We start from the raw sequence: 17,675 nt of genomic DNA on the forward strand, positions 1-17,675 counted from the left end.
TCAGTGCCCCTGGCCCCACCGTGTTCAAGGCAGTTGGATTCCCTGAGAGGTGACGGCTCAGGAACCACCACTGGTTCTGGCTCAGGAGCTCTTTCTGTCCCTGTATCGTCTGGTGGCTCCAGCAGCAGTGAGGCAGCTGGACTGTGGGGCCCTGGGGTCCAGGGTCCAGGTAAAGGCTCTGGTCACTGCAGGGGTCTGCGTGGTGGTGGTCCCAGGCCTCCTGGCGCTTTGCAGTCAGATCACTCTGACAGACCGAATCCTGAAAGTGCTGGCCGGTTGCTGGTGCTTTGGATGCACTGTTGTGTCGATATGGGGCCTGGTGTCTGTTTGCACAGTGTGAATTTACACACTCCTTGACAAGTATCACAGGACAGAAGACAGTGTGTCACACGGGGGGCCTCAGGCTCCGAAGCCCCTCAGGAAGACTGTCTGGGTCCGCCCAGAGCAGCAGTCCCCACCCTGGGTGGGTGTCAGGCCCCCTGGAGCCTCTCCAACTGTGCCTGCCAGCCCACCTGACAAAGCCCTGGGCAGTGCAGGTACCCCCCAACCCCTAACAAGAGGCAGCGGTCCCCAAGCTGCAGGCTGCGAGGCAGGGACTGGCTGCCCATGTCAGCCTGGCTCTGCTCCCTCTCCCCTCTTGGCTCTGAGAGCAAAGCCAGGATGCTACTCTCTGCTCTGTTGCCTAGAAAATTCAGATAGGTGAAATCATTTTTCAGCATACCTAAGTCAGGTTTGTTTTTTTCCCCAATGATTAAGATTTAAAAGAAAGTACCAGAATTTGGGGACATTTAATTGTATTTTAGATCAGAGACAAATTGAGAAACTTGTGATGAGGAAAAAAATTGCATGCATATTATAAGATAAAATAGTATATTGTTATTTTTCTGCATTCAGAGTATTTAAATATATCCCTTAAACAACAAGTTGGTATAAGGCTGTCACCCTTTCTTAAGAAGTCTGAACTTATGCTCTTCCTCATTTTTAGTCTTTCACAAAACAGTATTAAAGATAGATTGCATGGGACTTCCCTGGTGGTGCAGTGGTTAAAGAATCCGCCTGCAACGCAAGGGACACGGGTTCAATCCCTGGTCCGGGAAGATCCCACATGCCGCGGAGCAACTAAGCCCGTGCGCCACAACTACTGAGCCTGTGCTCTAGAGCCCATGAGCCACAACTACTGAGCCTGTGTGCCACAACTACTGAAGCCTGCGCACCCTAGAGCCCATGCTCCTCAACAAGAGAAGCCACCGCAATGAGAAGCCCACACACTGCAACGAAGAGTAGCCCCCGCTCGCCACAACTAGAGAAAGCCCGTGAGCAGCAACAAAGACCAAACGCAGCCAAAAAAAAAAAAATAATTAAAAGACAAGATAGAATGTAGCTGTTTTGACTTTGATAAAATAAGAAACAACCTGACTGTGGGCTCCCTGGTTTTGCTATTTTATTTTACTCACTGGTGAAATCCAAAGCCTGGGAGATGGGTGTGGACAGAAACTGCACTCGCTTCTGCCCTCGGCTGGGCAGTTGCTCCACCCCCAGGGATGGGAATCTGACCAGTGTCACCCAGCACTGACACTGCCGCAGAGGAGGTAACACAAGGAACCAGGTCAGTGCCGCATTCCCGAAGCACTGTGTTGGCGCCGAAGGCATGAGCTCAGTCTGCGTCCGGGCCGCCTCTGTGGGTGCCGAAACCTGTTCCAGCTGTGCTCCCAAGTGAGATCCAAGTGGGGCGACTTTGAAGACATGCAGTAGCATCGCTAAGCCTGTCCGCGTCTCCTTGTCTGGGAGGCACAGGCCGGGGGAGGAGGACGGCTGGTGCTCTCTCGCCTCTGCCCGGGCTGGGCCCCTGGTGGGACGTGGCCGCACTGTTGTGCTGACCGGCCCCTGTGCCCTGTGGGGTGCGTGCACTCGGGGATAAGGCGTTCCTGGCCACCACCACCTGAATGCCTGCCTGCATTGTCTCCCCGCTGCATTTCACGCTGTGTCCTCGGGCAGCAGAGCCTGGGCCGAAGCCTGAGCGATGAGGCCAGGGACATTAGCTGGCTCCCTAGTGGACTGAAGGTGACCCTGACCTTGTCACAGAGTCAACAAACTGGCCAAAGAGAAGGCCTGGGTGCTCCTGGCCATCAAAATCATAAGGAGTGTTTGTTATGACTCTTAGTAAGAAGTAATAAAGCAGAACGTATTGGCCTAACTTGTTTCTAGGCTCTGAACCTTGTGCCTGGTGCTCTTTTCCTCTGTACATTCGATAGGCCTGTGAAATGGCCCCATGCTCAGTCACATGTGTTTTTTCTGTTTACATTGTGGGTTTTTCGTGGACGGTCCAGCGCTCTTGTTGAGGTGTCTGTTACTCTCTCACACGCCATCTGAGTCCATGTACCCCGGCCTCTGCAGGAATTACCTTCCCACACGGAGAAAATCAGGGTCCACAGGCTGGGGAGGTATTCTGGTGCCTTAGAAGAGTGAACATGTCTGAGGCCCTGCCCCCAGGACCACCCACGGGCACGAGGCAAGTGGGGAGGTGACCAGTGCTCCCCCCGCCTGGGCTTGTGGTCCAGAGGAGGGTGCCCTCGGCCTGAACAGTCGACGCCCAGAAAGGCCAGGCCTTGGAGTGGCTGCTTGGAGTGACTCCCACCAGAAATGCCCCACAGGACAAAAGCTGTGTCTGCAGATGCATCATGGGGGCTGCTCCGGGAGCCCAGAGACCGCGTACACACATTTGCTGATGGACTGACGGCCAGCCACAGGCTGTGGTCCAGCTATCTGAGCTGTCGGCCCCTCCTCCTCCTCCAGGACCCCAGCGACTCCTGCCAACCCCCCTAGTAGGTACCAGCTTCTCGCTTAAAATCAGGTTAGAAAAGGAAGAAGATTCCACATTCCTCCCAGGTTCCTGGGATCATCTTTGTTGTGAGTCATTTCTATTCTTGACCTTAGTGACGTATTCTCACTGCTTCCTGGACCTTGTGCCCAGTTCAAGCCTGGGACTTTGTCTTCATGTGTGTGTGTTTCGGGTATGGCCCCCTTTCTTTAAGAACATAATCACAAACTGTTGCAGGAAAATCACGTAGCTGCAGAAAGCACTGAAGACGGATTTAATACCTTACGTCTTTGACTGAGAAAACCTCAGAGCTAATTGCGGCATAGGATCGCCCCCTTGTTTCTGCCGGGTTAGCGGTCGGGGAGTCACCCTGCCTGGCCGCACCCCGCCCAGCCTCCTCTGACTTGATGGTCACCACGACCTTGTTCATCTAGACCCGCCTACCTGGGTCACATGATCCGAATGATCCAAATTCCCAGGGGGGGAGGATGGCAGGGAGGCTGCCCAGCAGGAGGAGGGACAAAAGCCAGGAGCTTCCCGGATGCATGTGGTCTGCCCTCTGGGCTGTAAGCTCCTGGGGGCAGCTGTAGGCTTTCTCCACTCACACGAATTTTCTAGGTTCCTCATCCCTGCCCCCAGTCCGGTGCTTTGCTTGCTCACAGGTGGGTTTTTCCAGGGACAGCGTGGGCAGGCTGGGAACAGCAACCTGAAAATGATGATGTAGCCTCGTCGTGTACACGGACAAGCTTCAGGTGGTTTGTCTGTGTCTGGATGACTCTGCACATAGAGTGTGAGTTTCATAATCTTTGGGACAGAAATGCTGCCAGAGTTGAGGGGGACCAGCTGAGTGACAGTGCAGGTGACGGCACTGTGTCAGTTGAAGTGACACCAGAATGAAGGGCACCTTCACAGTGTTAGGACCGTGACATGCCAGCCTGGAGAGCTTCCTGCGGTGACAGAGGTGTTCTGTCTGCACGTCCAGTGTGGTGGCCTCTGACCCGTGTGACTAGTGAGACTAAGGCACCAACGCTAACTTTTTTTTTTTAATTTTTATTTATTTTATTTATTTATTTTTGGCTGCGTTGGGTCTTCATTGCTGTGCGTGGGCTTTCTCTAGTTGCGGCAAGCTGGGGCTACTCTTCGTTGTTACAGTGGCTTCTCTTGTTGCAGAGCACAGGCACTAGGCGCACGGGATCCAGTAGTTGTGGCACGCAGGCTCAGTAGTTATGGCTCGTGGGCTCTAGAGCACAGGCTCAGTAGTTGTGGCACACGGGCCTAGTTGCTCCGCAGCACGTGGGATCTTCCTGGGCCAGGGCTCGAACCCGTGTCCCCTGTATTGGCAGGCAGATTCTTAACCACTGTGCCACCAGGAAAGTCCCCAACTCTAACTTTTAAATTCTATTTAAAAAGAGCTTCCCGGGCTTCCCTGGTGGTGCAGTGGTTGAGAGTCCGCCTGCCGATGCAGGGGACACGGGTTCCTGCCCCGGTCCGGGAAGATCCCACGTGCCGCGGAGCAGCTGGGCCCGTGAGCCATGGCCGCTGAGCCTGCGCATCCGGAGCCTGTGCTCCGCAATGGGAGAGGCCACAGCAGTGAGAGGCCCGCGTACCGCAAAAAAATAAAAAAGAGCTTCCCGACGACTACAACTGGGGTGTGCAAAATGCCAGCAGTAGGACACCAAGCATTTCTTGTTTTTCACTCGTTTTTCCTTCTTGGTAGAGGTGTGCTGTGGTCAGGGCCCCTTTTGCTCTAGGACAGACATGCGTGTGAGGACCTAGTGGGAAGCCCTTGGCAGGACAAGGTGAACCTGATCTGTTGGGGACGGTCGGAAACCTGTGTCGGGCGCCGTCCTGGGGGTTTAGGTGGAGTTTGTTCTTTCCTCCCAGGAGGCAGGGATGCAGACACTTCGGGGGACCCTCCAGCATGAGCCAGCATGGTGCGGGGGGACAAGAAGGAGGGGTAGGGGAGCCATCCCTGGTTTCCGGCCTAGGCGGCTGGCTCCTGGCGGCCCCCGTTGCTGAGACAGACCAAGTGGATTCTGCCTTGTTGCCATCTAGTTCAGGTTCCCAACAGGGCATGGACGGCCTTACGGTGGGGCTTGTGTTCAGAGGACTCGTCACAGAGGACGGGCGGGGACAGGGGACCGGGGTGCGTGGCCTGCGTACTCCTGCAGGATGGGGTCCAGAGGGGAGCCCAGGGTGGGTGGGGCCTCCCAGGAGCAATGTCAGCTCCTGTCTCCCGCATGCGGGACGGATGCCATGTCAGCACCTGCGGTCTGGGGAGGCTGGGCTGGGTACAGATGGAGTGTCAGCTGTGATGCAGCCTGCCCCCCCAGCATCCTCAGGCCCCTGGCTGGCTCTCTTCTCGGCCTTATCCCTGCAGAGTCAAGTCAGCGCAGAGCTCAGCTTCTCGCCGGCAGCTCTTCCCACATCCATCCTCGGACCCCCGCCTGGCCCACTGCACCCCCTGGTGCTTTAACAGAAGGTGTCACCTTGTGTATCTGGGCCCCACCAAGTGACAGATTAGCAGAGGGCAAAATGCAGAAAGTCTTTCCCGGACGCTGCCCCTGTTTGACCAGAGAGGCCGGGTGAGATCTCCTCACCCTGCCTGCTGGTCTCCGGGGCCGGGGCTCGAAACGCTGAGTCTCAAGTTCCTGGCCTTTTCTCAGGCTGAGCTCTGTCCGCTGCAGGTTCATCGCGGAGGAGGCTGCAGCCGCTGGGGCCAAGTGTGTGCTCACCCCCAGCCCCACCTGGATCGTTGACCCCATTGATGGTACCTGCAACTTCGTGCACAGGTGAGCGCAGGCACACCCCGGCTTTTCCGAAGCAGCACGTCAGCAAACCTCTAGCGGGTTTGTGGTCTCACTTACAAGTCATGATACTTTAAAATAAAGTTTCCCATTTGTGAGATACGTTCAGAGCATGTAGGAGATCTTCACTTGTTTAAAAACTATTGCATTTGTCACATTTAAACGTTGGGTTGAATTAAGAAGGACCCTTAAGGAGGCCCCTGGAGAGATGGGCAGGGTTGTAAATAACACAGGGTGTCTGGTCCAGCAGCCTTGGGAGCACGTGTATGGATGGTGGCCTGGGGGGTTGAGGAGCCACCGGCTGCCGGCCTAATCTGGACAGATGTCAGCCCAGAGCAGCAGGTTTTCGGGAGGTCAGAGGCATATGATGGCAGTGACCTGCCCAGCCCCAGAAGTGCTGACGGGGGGTGGGGTGGGGGGCTGTCAAAGCCTCCCACGAGGACACTCGTGCAGCCCCAGAGCTGGTTGGCCCGGGCTCCTGCCCCATCCCGGGTCCCCGTCGGCGGTTGGGGGGCCTGTGGACCTGCAGCCCCCACCAGCAGGACCCGTGGGGAGGGCCCCTCCCATAGGTGAGCCAGCCACCCGCTTCCTTCCTTACAGTGAGAGGGGCCGGGGTGTGGGGTCCTCAAATGGAGCATTTATGTGTAAGTGTGGAAAGTGATTCAGCGCGTCACAGGTGGTCCTTTAGAGACGGTGGAACAGAGCCATCTGGTGACAGCAACAGTGTCATCAGACTCTAACTAGAGCATGACACCCCTGGGGAGTCCTGTGGGACCACAGGGCTCCCCTCCGGGTGTGTATCTCTGAGTGGGGCTCCTGTTCCTGTCCCACTGTGTGAGGGTGGTAGGCACAGAACGAGCCAAGCCCTACCATGGACAAAGGCCACATGTCCACCCCAGGACCAGAGCGAGAACCTGGACGAGAGTGTCATTTGGGAAACAAGCTGTGAGGCTGACCCTTACACTTCAGACACAGTCCAGGGCCGTCCAGGGCTGTGGTGACCCTTGAAGCCTAAAGGCATTTGGGGGCCTCTGGCCACTGCACCTCGGACAGGACCTGTCCTGCTTGTGTCCAGCAGCACTGGGACTAGAGCAAGTGGGAAAAGCCTTCTGAGGGTGGGAACCAGAGCCAGGCCCGGCCGTGGCGTGTCAAGAGCCTCCCCATGGAGACAGCAGGGGACATCACAGCGCAGCCTGGGCAAGGCTGGGTCCCGAGTCTCCTGGGTTAGAAGCAGCCCTTCCTTGTTCCTACTCGTTAAGCCCTAACGATCCTCACATAAAGGAGAAATCGTTCTGGAGACGTAACCTGTAAACCCGCAGGCAGGATGCGAGATCACCGCCTGCCTTCCACGCAGTGGCCACGCCTGCTGTCCTGCACGAGGCTCACCCAGGGGTCACGGCAGGAGGGACGCGATTGTCTTGGACCCAGCCCCTCGATGGACGCAGGAGCCAGGCCCCTCCGTCCCTTCAGCCTCTGAGAACCAGAAAGCTGATTATTAACAACTCTCCACCGGGTCCTCCGTGGTCACTGTTGAGTCACGTCCGTCCTGACGACGGCCAGCACTGTTGTCTGTCAAGGTCGCTGTCCTACATGTCAGCTCGGCCTGCTTGTCCTTGAAGCGCTCAGTGAAATTGTGGGAGGTACTTTTTGACAAAACAAACCCAGCCACGCTGTAGAAGGGTCCTCTGCGCCTCCAGCCATATAGAGGCTCCTGAGTTTGCGCGCGTCCGTGTGTGTCACCATGTAAACCATCTGTCTTCTCTGCAGGTTCCCGACAGTGGCAGTGAGCATTGGGTTTGCTGTGAACCAGGAGGTACGTGATGAGTGGGGCCCGGCCACGCGGCCCCTTGGGTGTTGTTTATTCATCTTGCTTCTTGGTTCCAACCTCAGTTTTCCTCTCCTTGTCCTCGGCCTTCATCATGATGAGTAAATCCAAGCACGTGTTTTCAAATCCAAGCAAGTGACCAAATGCAAACCGGTTTGGGGGGTGAGTTTGGGGCTCCAGCCAGCCCTCCCCCTCGGTGGCCATTTAGCGATGCCGCGTGGAGGGGACGTTCTGGACAGATGTTCCCAGTTAGTCTCCATCTGACCCCTGGGGCGTGGGATCGAGTCACACACAAAAGAAACTCCTATTTTTGGAGGACATTTCTAATCCCAGTGTTCTATTAGTTCTTCATTCTCCTCTAGCTGTTGGGTGAGAACATGGCTGTTGCGTGGTTCCCATATACCCTCGGAACTGGGCCATATCTTGGGACCTGCAGAAAAGGCTGGATCCAGGCTTAAGCTTTATTATCCAGTTTCAGCGATTACACTTAGGAAAAGCCTTACCTTCGTTGCAGTTGCTACAGTTACACTTGAATAGGGCAGGGGGCCAGGCTTTGCGGAGGGAGCCCTCATTAGGGCACCCTCAGGGTTAGCGCAGATTCTGGGGCAGCAGAGGAGTCATACCCGTGAGAAAGAACTTAACTTTTGAGGTGAAGATAAGCAAGAGCCTTAATGTTGAGATCTGGTGAGGGAGTCAGTTACTCACTTGTTTCTCTGTTAAATGTGGTCATTGAGATGAGCAAGTGAAGCAGGAAGCTCGGGGCCCTGGGGCTGTTCATCCTGACGGCAGGGTCTCTGACTGGCCAGACCGAGGCCTGTGACGGTCTGGGGTGTGCGCTGGGTACACGTGTTCTGGCCTCGTCGTGGAGGCCCTGGCTGCCTGCCTCAGTGTCTCAGAGGCCGGCCGGTTCCAGGACTGACCTGGGCTTGAGAAGGGGGGCGGTCACGTGCTGACTGGAGGGGGCGCAGGATCTGGGTGTGTGCTGACTGGAGGGTCTTCCCAGAAGTGAGCCCTTCTCCTGCCTGCCCAGACTTCCCTTGGGCGTTTGCGGGGCTTCTCCTCGTTTTCTCTGTCAGTTGGCAGCCCCACAGGCCAGGCACGCGTGCTATTCTTAGCCCAGGACGGCAGGGAGTCCGGGAGGAGAGGCAGACGGGCTCCGGGTGTAGGGAGGCCTTTTCCCAGCTCCCCTCCTCTCGGCACTGGCTTGTGGGGACTGAGGCCACAGCCCCGTGATGTGTGCGGCGAGGGAGGGATCAGCCCCTCTGGTGAATCACGTCTTTTCCTGGGCCGCCCCAGGCTCTGTGATGCTCTTGGATCTCCAGATGCATTCTGAATTCTTCACACGTCAGCAATTTTGAGGGTTTCTTGTGGGGTTTGATTGGAGTCACAAGAGCCTTTTTCCCCTCCCAGAGAAAACAAAAGAGGCCTTTTTGAAGAAGGAAGCTTTTTCAGTAATTTTCAGTTACTAATGCTTGATTATGATGTCAGTTTAAAATATAGTTTTATTTGTTTAAATATATCTTTAAATATAGTTATTTAAGAAAAGAACATTTGCTTTCATGTCCAGGTCTAGGTTTGAATCCAGATGCTGATTTTTTGAGTTCCCTTTCGAAAGCTAATTTCCATCCACGGTCCTTGTGTTAGTGGTCACAGCTAGAGCTGCATGGCCTTCGGTCCCTGTGTCACATCCTGTATCTGTTTTCTGTCCTGCCCACCCCACAGCTGGAGTTCGGGGTGATTTACCACTGCACAGAGGAGCGGCTGTACACGGGCCGGAGGGGCCGGGGCGCCTTCTGCAACGGCCAGCGACTGCGCGTTTCCAGGGAGACAGGTGGGCCCCGCTCGTGTCACGCATTCCGCGAGGCAGTGGTGGGGATCTCCTACCGAGGTCCAGTCTCTTCGGGGACAGCGCGCCCCTGGTGGGCTGGACGTCGAGCCAGTCTGTGTCTCAGTGTGGATGTGGATGTGGCCGGGAGCCTTCAATGGGCCCTTTCTGTTCTGCTCTCACCTTTCATCCCTAATGTGAGAAGGAACCTGGCAACTAGTTCCCGCGTGGTCCCAGTGGGCCTGGGCGAGCTGGCCAGGCCAAGGGCAGGGTCAGAGGCATACTCTGGCCCTCGGAGCCTCTTGGTGACCCGGTTCCCCAAGTGCGGGCTGTGGCTCCCTGGATGTGGACCCACTGCCGTTGGCTTCAGTCCCTGCGAGAACACGGACGGCCGCAGGGGAGCCGTGTCCATGAGCCGTGGTGTATGCACCACAGATGCTCCCTGCCCTTGTCATTGCTGGAGCAGGACCCAAGGACACCGGTGGCTTTTACAAAGGGCTGCTGTTACACTCAGACTGCCTGTAACATACAGAGTTGACAGTATGTGTCTAGTTGGCCTGAGAGGTGGTGAGAGGGGTCAGGAGTGTCCCTGCCCCCGAGCTGCCTACAACCAGTGAGGAGACGGGCCTTCCAGCCCAGGTCAGGTCCGCTGAGGTCCGGTGAGAGCAGCGCCGTCTGGATCCCTGGCCGGGGTGACTGTGAGCCGTGGATCTGCCAGGGAGATGATCGCCCCGTGAAGGACGGGCGAGGCAGGAGGCCCAGGCCTCACGAGTGTTGGGGGGGAGGTGGGCAGGAAGTAATATCGCAGGAGCTCCAGAGGGAGGGGCCCGGCAGGACCACGGACCGGCCTCTGCCACCGCCCAGCCCAGGCTCCTGCCCGGGGACTGTTTGGTTTGGCCACGTAGACAGCAGTGTTGATTACAGCTGCGCCTGCCAGGAGTTGGCCTGCCAGCCAGTTGTGTAACTCGGGGGTGAGGGAGCGAGTTGTCAAAGGCCCTGGTGAACTTTGCTCCACATTCATTTGCTGTGACTCGAGGCTCGGTGCCCACGCTCACACCCATCCCAGGCCCTCCGCCCATGGGCCTCCTTGCTCAAACACGCTGTCCACCCCCCTCTGCAACACGGAACCCCAAGTCCGTCGGTGCTCGTGTCCCAAAGCTCACTTGGGATTTTTAAAAAATTCTGACTCATAAAGTCCAGGGTGATGTTTTCAGCCCTGGTTGTCTTCTATTTGCCGGGTGATGAGGTTTCTACAGGAGGTGACGGAAAGCTCTCCTCAGCAGCATGGTCCTTAGGTGTTGTACAGACCTGGCTTCAAAGCCTGATTCTGACACCTTCCACATGTGACTTGTCAGCTCTGCTCCTGGAACCTCAGTGTTCACGTGGGCGGGAGGTGACGCTGATGACAGCTGTGAGGATCAAATTAAATCCTACCCACAGGGCACTCAGGAACGGCCTGGCGCTGGTGCCCAAAATGAGAGTCATTATCAGAGAAGGAATTTGAATCTTCGCACGAGATCAACCAGCTATTAATTCTGGGATGCGTTTCTGGAGGAAGCGGTCGCTAAAACAACCACCACTCATCTCCCTGCTTTCCTTGCCTTCTCTTTCCTGTGCTCCTTTCTGCAATGTTTTCAACTCACAAAAACAAAGCAAAGACCACACTGCATAGCGGTAAAGGATTAGATGAGGCCAGAATTTCTTTGGTAGCTTTTTCTCAAAATTCTACCTTGCAGAACTGCAAACACATACAAAGGAGACAGAAAAAGTACAGTGAACCCACATGACCCATCACAGCCTGCTGTCACCCCTCTGCCCTTCCCCCGCAGCCAACCCTGCTTCCTCCAAGCTGCCTGCCCCCACCACCCCAAACAACTCCTTGCCACAAACCCCAGACATAATGGCGCTTTCTAGCCAGCATTTCAGTACGTATCTCTCTGTCACTTTCTCTTAAATCTTTTCCACCTTTTTCACCGATTTTTTAATTTTTAAAAATTTCAGAAAAAATTTCCTCCTTTTCACCTTCCATGTCTTGTAAAGCATAATCTATTGTGTTTATTTATTCTCGTTCCTTTAGCTTGACCTTCTTTTCTGAACTGTTTCCTTTCCTAGGTTCTCTCCCCTCTACTTTTGAGTGATGTTCTTCTTCCGTGGATTCTCCGTTTCTTTCTCTTGCAGCTACTTCTGTTTTGTGGACAGGTCTTTCTGGAAATCTCTGATCGACTGGAGAGATGTTATTCTGCTCCCTATTCTCTTTTTTCTTATGATAATTGTGTATGGGATTCAAACATCATTCTTTTACATTCTTTCTAATTGAAAGAGCTCTGGAGGCCGGTGGTGTGATGGGGTGGGGGGGTGAACACTTTCCATCGTCTCGTGGCTCTAGGGCTCCCTCTTCTGCTGTGTTTGTGAAGTGCCTGCAAAGTTGGCCTCTTCCTTGGACGGTTGGCTCTGCCCCTCCCGCAGTGCTACCTGTATCATCTCCCTCCTTTGCCTCTGATTCCCGTCCAGTGAATTTGGGGTTCACTCCCATGCGTTTCTGCTCAGTGGGTCCTGCCCTGAGAGTCCCTGGAAGGTCGGTTACGAGAGGTCGTAGTAGCTGTCAGGGGTTTGCCCGCCCACTTGCCCTCTGGGGCCTGGATACGCCCTTGTGGATGTAGGTTTTTGTAGATGATTTTTGTCTGTGGTTTGTGTTTTGCTCTCCCAGCTGCTCTGTTTTCTTGTCAGAGGGGATTTGGAAGAGGTTACATAGGTTTCCAGGGCAGTCTTCTCCAGGATTCTGAACAATACTTTTTTTTTTTCCAATTATTTATTTTTGAACATAATGTATTGAGGTGAAGGTCGCGTAACATGAAATTAGCTGTTGTAAAGTGAATAATTCAGTGGCGTTACATTCCTGGTGCCCCGTGTTTGGGTGGCTCCGGGGTAACCCCTTCCCGTTGGTCACTCTCTGCCTCTCCCTCACAGCCCCCAGCCAACTTTCTGTCTAGTTCTGGGGTTTTCAGTGAAGTACAGCTAATACTACTTTTCGTGTGAGGAGCTCACGGTCTGCAAGGATCTGGAAGCCCAAGCACGTGTGTCACACATGCTGGTCCGAGGCCATCACGGGAGCTGCACGACCTGCGCTCATGCCCACGCTTCAAGGCACAGTCACCTCTTTCCTGTAAGGACGTATTTCAGGGCAGACAGAGGACTTGCTTCTCTCACCTCTAAGTTGTAAAATCTCTCTCAAGACAACAGTGCTCTGCTCCTCAACCAGAAAAAGGGTTTTCAAACTGTTGGAAGTCATGGACTATTTTTTCACCCTAAAATTTGTTTATTGAAAGAGGATGCATAGATGCCCTGCTTCAAAATCTATTTGATTTTTTTTATAGTGGTAAAATATATATAACATAATAATTGCCGTTCTAACCATTTTTAAGTGTACAATTCAGTGGCATTAATTACATTCACGATCTTGTGCATCCATTTCCTCTATTTCCAAATTATTTATCGCTGCAAATAGAAACTCTGACCCCATTAAGCAATAGGTCCCCGTGCCCCCCACACACACACCCATGAAGTCACAGAATATTTTAAATTATATATATATATTAGTATTTGGTTAAGAGCTAAACTATTATGATAAAAATAGTTTGAAAGGTAATAAAAGTCATAGTAAGTCATAGTAATTGTGGAGAGCTAGTCAGAATTAATCATAGTATAAGACAATATTAAGTAGAGGGGATTGCCATTTTTACCTTTGTTTCATTATCTGGGCAAAAGAAAACAGTAGAAAGTATTTTGCCTCAGGTGGCAGAGTTCAGATGACTTCTTAATTGTCTGGGTTTCATTTAAAAACACCACTGTGCAAGCATGAGGAAGAGTGGATACACTGCAGCTGGGGGGCGGGGGACACTGGGCACAGAGGTGTCTTCTCACAGATGAAAAACTACGGGAAGAAACCCTTTCTTTGGCATCATCACCAGACAAGCTTGAGTCAAGGTCTGGGCCTCACGACCTCCTGCAGGTCACCCACTGTGCCTGGCCCTGTTGAGGTCTTTTTCTTCAAAACAAGTCTTTTTTCCGTGGGAAGGTGCCCTCTCAGCTTGCAGCCCAGTGAGGGTGGGGTCGGGAGGTGAGCTCTGGAGGGCAGACTGGGTCCTGTCCCCGGAGATCCTGGAGCCGCCGCCCTGTGCCCCTCGTGTGGGTAGAGCCCGAGCCGCCACCAGACACATGGCAGGGCTGGTCACTGGCCCAGCTGTGGTGCCAGGTCTCAGGAAGTCTTTACAATATAAAATGAGAGCCTCCAGTGTGAGAAAAGGGGAAATGGTACAGACTCAGTGTCTTCTCCCAGTGGTCTGTCCCTGGTGGGAGGTGACTTTATGGGAGTCAGGGGGGATTGGACCCCAGGGAGTGAGGTTACCTATGGGCGTGGTTTTCCTCCACTTCACGGAGAGGATTTGTTCTCTCAACTGAACACACGGGAGTGGCTGATCCTGCCTGAACGGCAAGGCCTGACGAGACAGGACACTAGATCTAGATGTGATTGTGTGTGTGGCCAAGAGGGACAGTGCTATGACCCCCGCAATGAGTCAGGCCCGGCCCGCCTGCAGCCACTTTCCTGTGTCTGATGGCCACAGCATCTACCCCCGATGCTGGGGGGTTACTCCCGAGGACCCCTTTCCAAAGACGTTGCTTAGCAGTCACTTCCTCCACAGGGATGATGTTTCCATCTTTGTCATCACGGCAGCTAGCGAAAAGCTTTTATTATTATTATTTTTAAAATTTATTTTTGGCTGTGTTGGGTCTCCATTGCTGTCCGCGCGGGCTTTCTCTAGTTGCGGCGAGCGGGGGCTACTCTTCGTTGCGGTGCGCGGGCTTCTCATTGCAGTGGCTTCTCTTGTTGCAGAGCACGGGCTCTAGGCACGGGCTCAGTAGTTGTGGCTCGCGGGCTTTAGGGCGCAGGCTCAGTAGTTTTGGTGCACAGGCTTAGTTGCCCTGCAGCCTGTGGAATCTTTGTTCCCTGACCGGGGATCGAACCCATGTCCCCTGCATTGGCAGGTGGATTCTTAACCACTGCACCACCAGGGAAGTCCCAAGAAAGGTTTTTAAAGGCAGATTTATTTGATGAGGCATTTTTTTTCCTCCAAACATGGGGCGTTCCCAGTTTGGAGTCACTTTGTTTTTATTTGTGACTGAATGATGCTGGTTTCATGAGCCACGAGACCCGTCCGAGTTCTTGCTGGTAAGCGTCCCTGAAAAGAGAGAACTGGGAGGTCTGCCCCCCACCACCCCTGCATCTGGGACTTTCTGGGGCCTGGGAGGTGAGATGGTCAGAGTGTGGCTTCGACTCTAGTCAGCACGTCCTTCCTTTCCCAGGCCAAAAACTTTTGCAGCATCTGCCGCCCAGGGATGACCCTGAATCAAGCAAACCCCCTGGAGGCGGGTGTGCAGTTCGCTTCAAGGAAAAACCCGGCTGCTGGGTGAGAACTGAGCCTTGGTGTTTCTGACTTGGAGAAATTCTCTCCACACAGATCTCTCCAAGGCCCTGGTTCTGACAGAAATCGGGCCCAGACGAGACCCCATGACACTGAAGCTGTTCCTGAGCAACATGGAGAGGCTGCTCCGTGCTGGGGCCCATGGGTACGCGCTCCCCTCCCGGGACTGGGACCCATGGGTGCACGCTCCCCCTCCCCGAGACCCACAGGATGCCCAGGCCCCACGAACAGCTCCCAGGCTGCTCCCCGGGACAGGAGCCGTGACACGCGAGCCAGCCCGGTCTCCAGCCGGGAGCTCGTGCAGCCCGTGGGGGTGGGGTGGCAGGGGACCTGTGGGAGCCCATCTCAGCCCCGTGTGCGCCCAGAGCTCAGCGCCCTTTGTGATGACAGTGACGCCCCCCCAGCCCAGTCTCCCCCGGGTCTGCGCTGTGACTGTGGCCACCCCAGATGGTTTAAATCTAAGGTCGTTGAAGGTCCACAGAGTGAAGGTTGTGTCCTTCAGTTGCTCCAGCCACACTTCAAGTGCCACAGCCTTGGGCTGGTGGCTTCGCGGGGCCGAGTGGTCCATCACCACAGAAAGTGCTATTGGATGGCATGGCTCTGGGCCCAGGGCTCAGAATCGAGCTTTTGGGAAGAGGCCCTGGGCTCTTGTTTAGCTCCTGGGGGTGCCTGCAGTGGAGGGGGCGGGCACTGGAGCAGAGCCATTCAGTATGTTTCCCCTCTCCACCAGGGTCCGAGTCATCGGCAGCTCCACCTTGGCGCTCTGCCACCTGGCCTCGGGCGCCGCCGACGCCTACTACCAGTTTGGCCTGCATTGTTGGGACCTGGCTGCAGCCACTGTCATCATCAGGGAAGCAGGCGGCGTCGTGATGGACACGTCAGGTGAGCTCGGGCCCTCAGCCCGCCCTCCGTCCCCAGGGGTGCATCCCCAGGACAGACCCGCAATGCCCCAGACAGACAGGCCCCCTCCTCTGCTAACAGGGACGTGTAGGGAGGGCAGTGGGCTAGGCCAGAAGGCCCCTCCCCCTTCCTACCTCCAGGTGTGAAGATAGACCCACGGTCAGGACGGGTGGCTGTGTTTTCTAAACACTCACTTCCCCGCCACACCCACACACACACACACAGTCCACTGAGACCACAGAGCAGGCAGCATGCTCCCTGATCCAATGACAAGGATTTAGGTGACGGATCCTAGAGGTGACCTGTTCCTCTGCCTCAGAGTCACCGTGCCCAGTTACCGACCCCATGGGGGCGAGTCCCACAGCGTCCCTGTCCCGGGGACGCCCATGGAGCCTCATCTGACATTGGGGTCCTCTGTGGAGCCCATCATCCCCCAGCTTTAATCCAGAGCCTGTTGCGGAAACACTGGGCTCCGTTTAACTGCTGGCGCTGGCGGTGGGCCCTTCATCCCATGATTGCTCCGTTTGTGCTCCTTCTCCTCGGGAGGCCCTAGTTGAGCTTCCGGGAGGGTGTGAAGTGAAGAGGGGTCAGCCTTGGGCATCGAGGCCAGGCAGGCCCATCCCCATTAAAGACATGTCTGTCCTGGATGTGACCACGCGTGCACACACACACACACGCATGCACGCATGTGCACGGAGGTCTCCAGCGAGGCCTTTAGGCCTGTTCACACCTCCAGGAGGTCGAGGGCCTTCATCCTGCCCCGGTAACCTGGTGCACAGAGCAGCCACGTCGAGGGGCCCAGCAGAAAGGCCACCCCCAGCACCCCCCCACCAAGGCCTCCTGGGTCCCTGGAGGCCCATGCAGCGCAGAGTTTGAGAACTGCTCCCTGTCCTGACCTAACGTTGTTTGAGCCTCGGGTCTGAACGCTGTACCTTAAGCCGCTTTCTCCCAGCGCAGCCTCAGGAGGTGCCGGTCCTGGATGGTACCCAGGTTGGGGCAGAGCGGGGCTGAGCCTCCACCCTTTGGGCTGGCTCAGCCTGAGTGCTGGGCTGATGGGGGTCGTGCCGCCCCCTCCCTAACCCAGACACCCTGTCGCTCTGTCCGCAGGCGGGCCGCTAGACCTCATGTCTTGCAGGGTGGTTGCTGCGGGCACACGGGAAATGGCGGTGCTCATAGCTCAGGCCCTACAGACGATTAACTACGGGCGGGACGATGAGAGGTGAGGAGAGCAGACAGGGCTGCCCCAGGACGGGGCCTTCCTGGGAACCTGGAGCAAGAGTTCCTGATCCCCAAAGGAGCCATCAGGCTGGAGTCCGGGCTGTCTGGCTGAGCCCACGTCTTGGTGACTTTGGTGTCCAGTGGTTCCTCTCTGTAATCTCACGTAGCCTTATGTGGGTTGGTCCAGCCCTCCTACCGGGGCCAAAACCTGGATCTCACAGGATGTGTGTATTGATACTGCAATTGCAATTTTTTTTCCAGAATGCAAATCTCAGGTAATAAGGCTTTTGAACTGCTGATAAAGCAGACTTGCTCTCAGCGACCTCCCCCGCCTCTGCCCATGGTACTTCAGAATGCAATAAACCAAATGATGACTCTCTGCTTGTTTCCCTCCACAAGTGTGTCGCCTATTTCCCCAAACGACCCCCAAAATCCACAGGCTCTTTAGGGAAGTTTGCATATGACAGCCCAGAGGTGACATGCTTGCTATCTGCCTGCCGCGGGTGATGAAAACAACTTCAGTAATTATCACGTCAGTATTTAAAATCCGAGACGTGGGTCAGACTGAAGAAAACCAAACGTCTAAAATGCTGTGTTAAAATGTTTTTGTGATCGGTTTAACGAAGAAAATTATTTTCTGGGCCTTATTTTTTTCCTCTTTAGGAGGAGGAATTATATATAAGAATAATTCTAATGAGGATATTCACTGGCTGGCTACGTGTCTTTTCTGAAGTTTAAAAGTTGAGGAAGTCAGTCTTAGGATGGAGGAAATTCCAGCCCACGCTTAGCTTTCTCCCTCGTG

At 55.0% G+C, this 17,675-nt stretch overlaps 1 protein-coding gene across 2 annotated transcripts in view; it reads left to right on the forward strand.

The window, feature by feature from the left end:
• The window catches only part of IMPA2 (inositol monophosphatase 2), a 28,199-nt gene extending 10,947 nt beyond the window's left edge, over positions 1–17,252 (forward strand). The window contains exons 3-8 of one of the 2 annotated variants that reach the window (XM_067699754.1): positions 5,506–5,610; positions 7,393–7,438; positions 9,173–9,281; positions 14,792–14,900; positions 15,486–15,637; positions 17,135–17,252. In XM_067699754.1, the coding sequence (XP_067555855.1) occupies positions 5,506–5,610; positions 7,393–7,438; positions 9,173–9,281; positions 14,792–14,900; positions 15,486–15,637; positions 17,135–17,172 (559 nt within the window). In that variant the 3' untranslated portion in view covers positions 17,173–17,252. Of the gene's footprint in view, positions 1–5,505; positions 5,611–7,392; positions 7,439–9,172; positions 9,282–14,791; positions 14,901–15,485; positions 15,638–16,762 lie in introns of both variants that reach the window. The other variant, XM_067699753.1, reaches the window with a different exon arrangement.
• The last annotated feature ends 423 nt before the right edge of the window (positions 17,253–17,675 follow it).

This window comes from Pseudorca crassidens, chromosome 12 (genome assembly GCF_039906515.1).
Source record: "Pseudorca crassidens isolate mPseCra1 chromosome 12, mPseCra1.hap1, whole genome shotgun sequence".
Lineage (NCBI taxonomy): Eukaryota > Metazoa > Chordata > Mammalia > Artiodactyla > Delphinidae > Pseudorca > Pseudorca crassidens.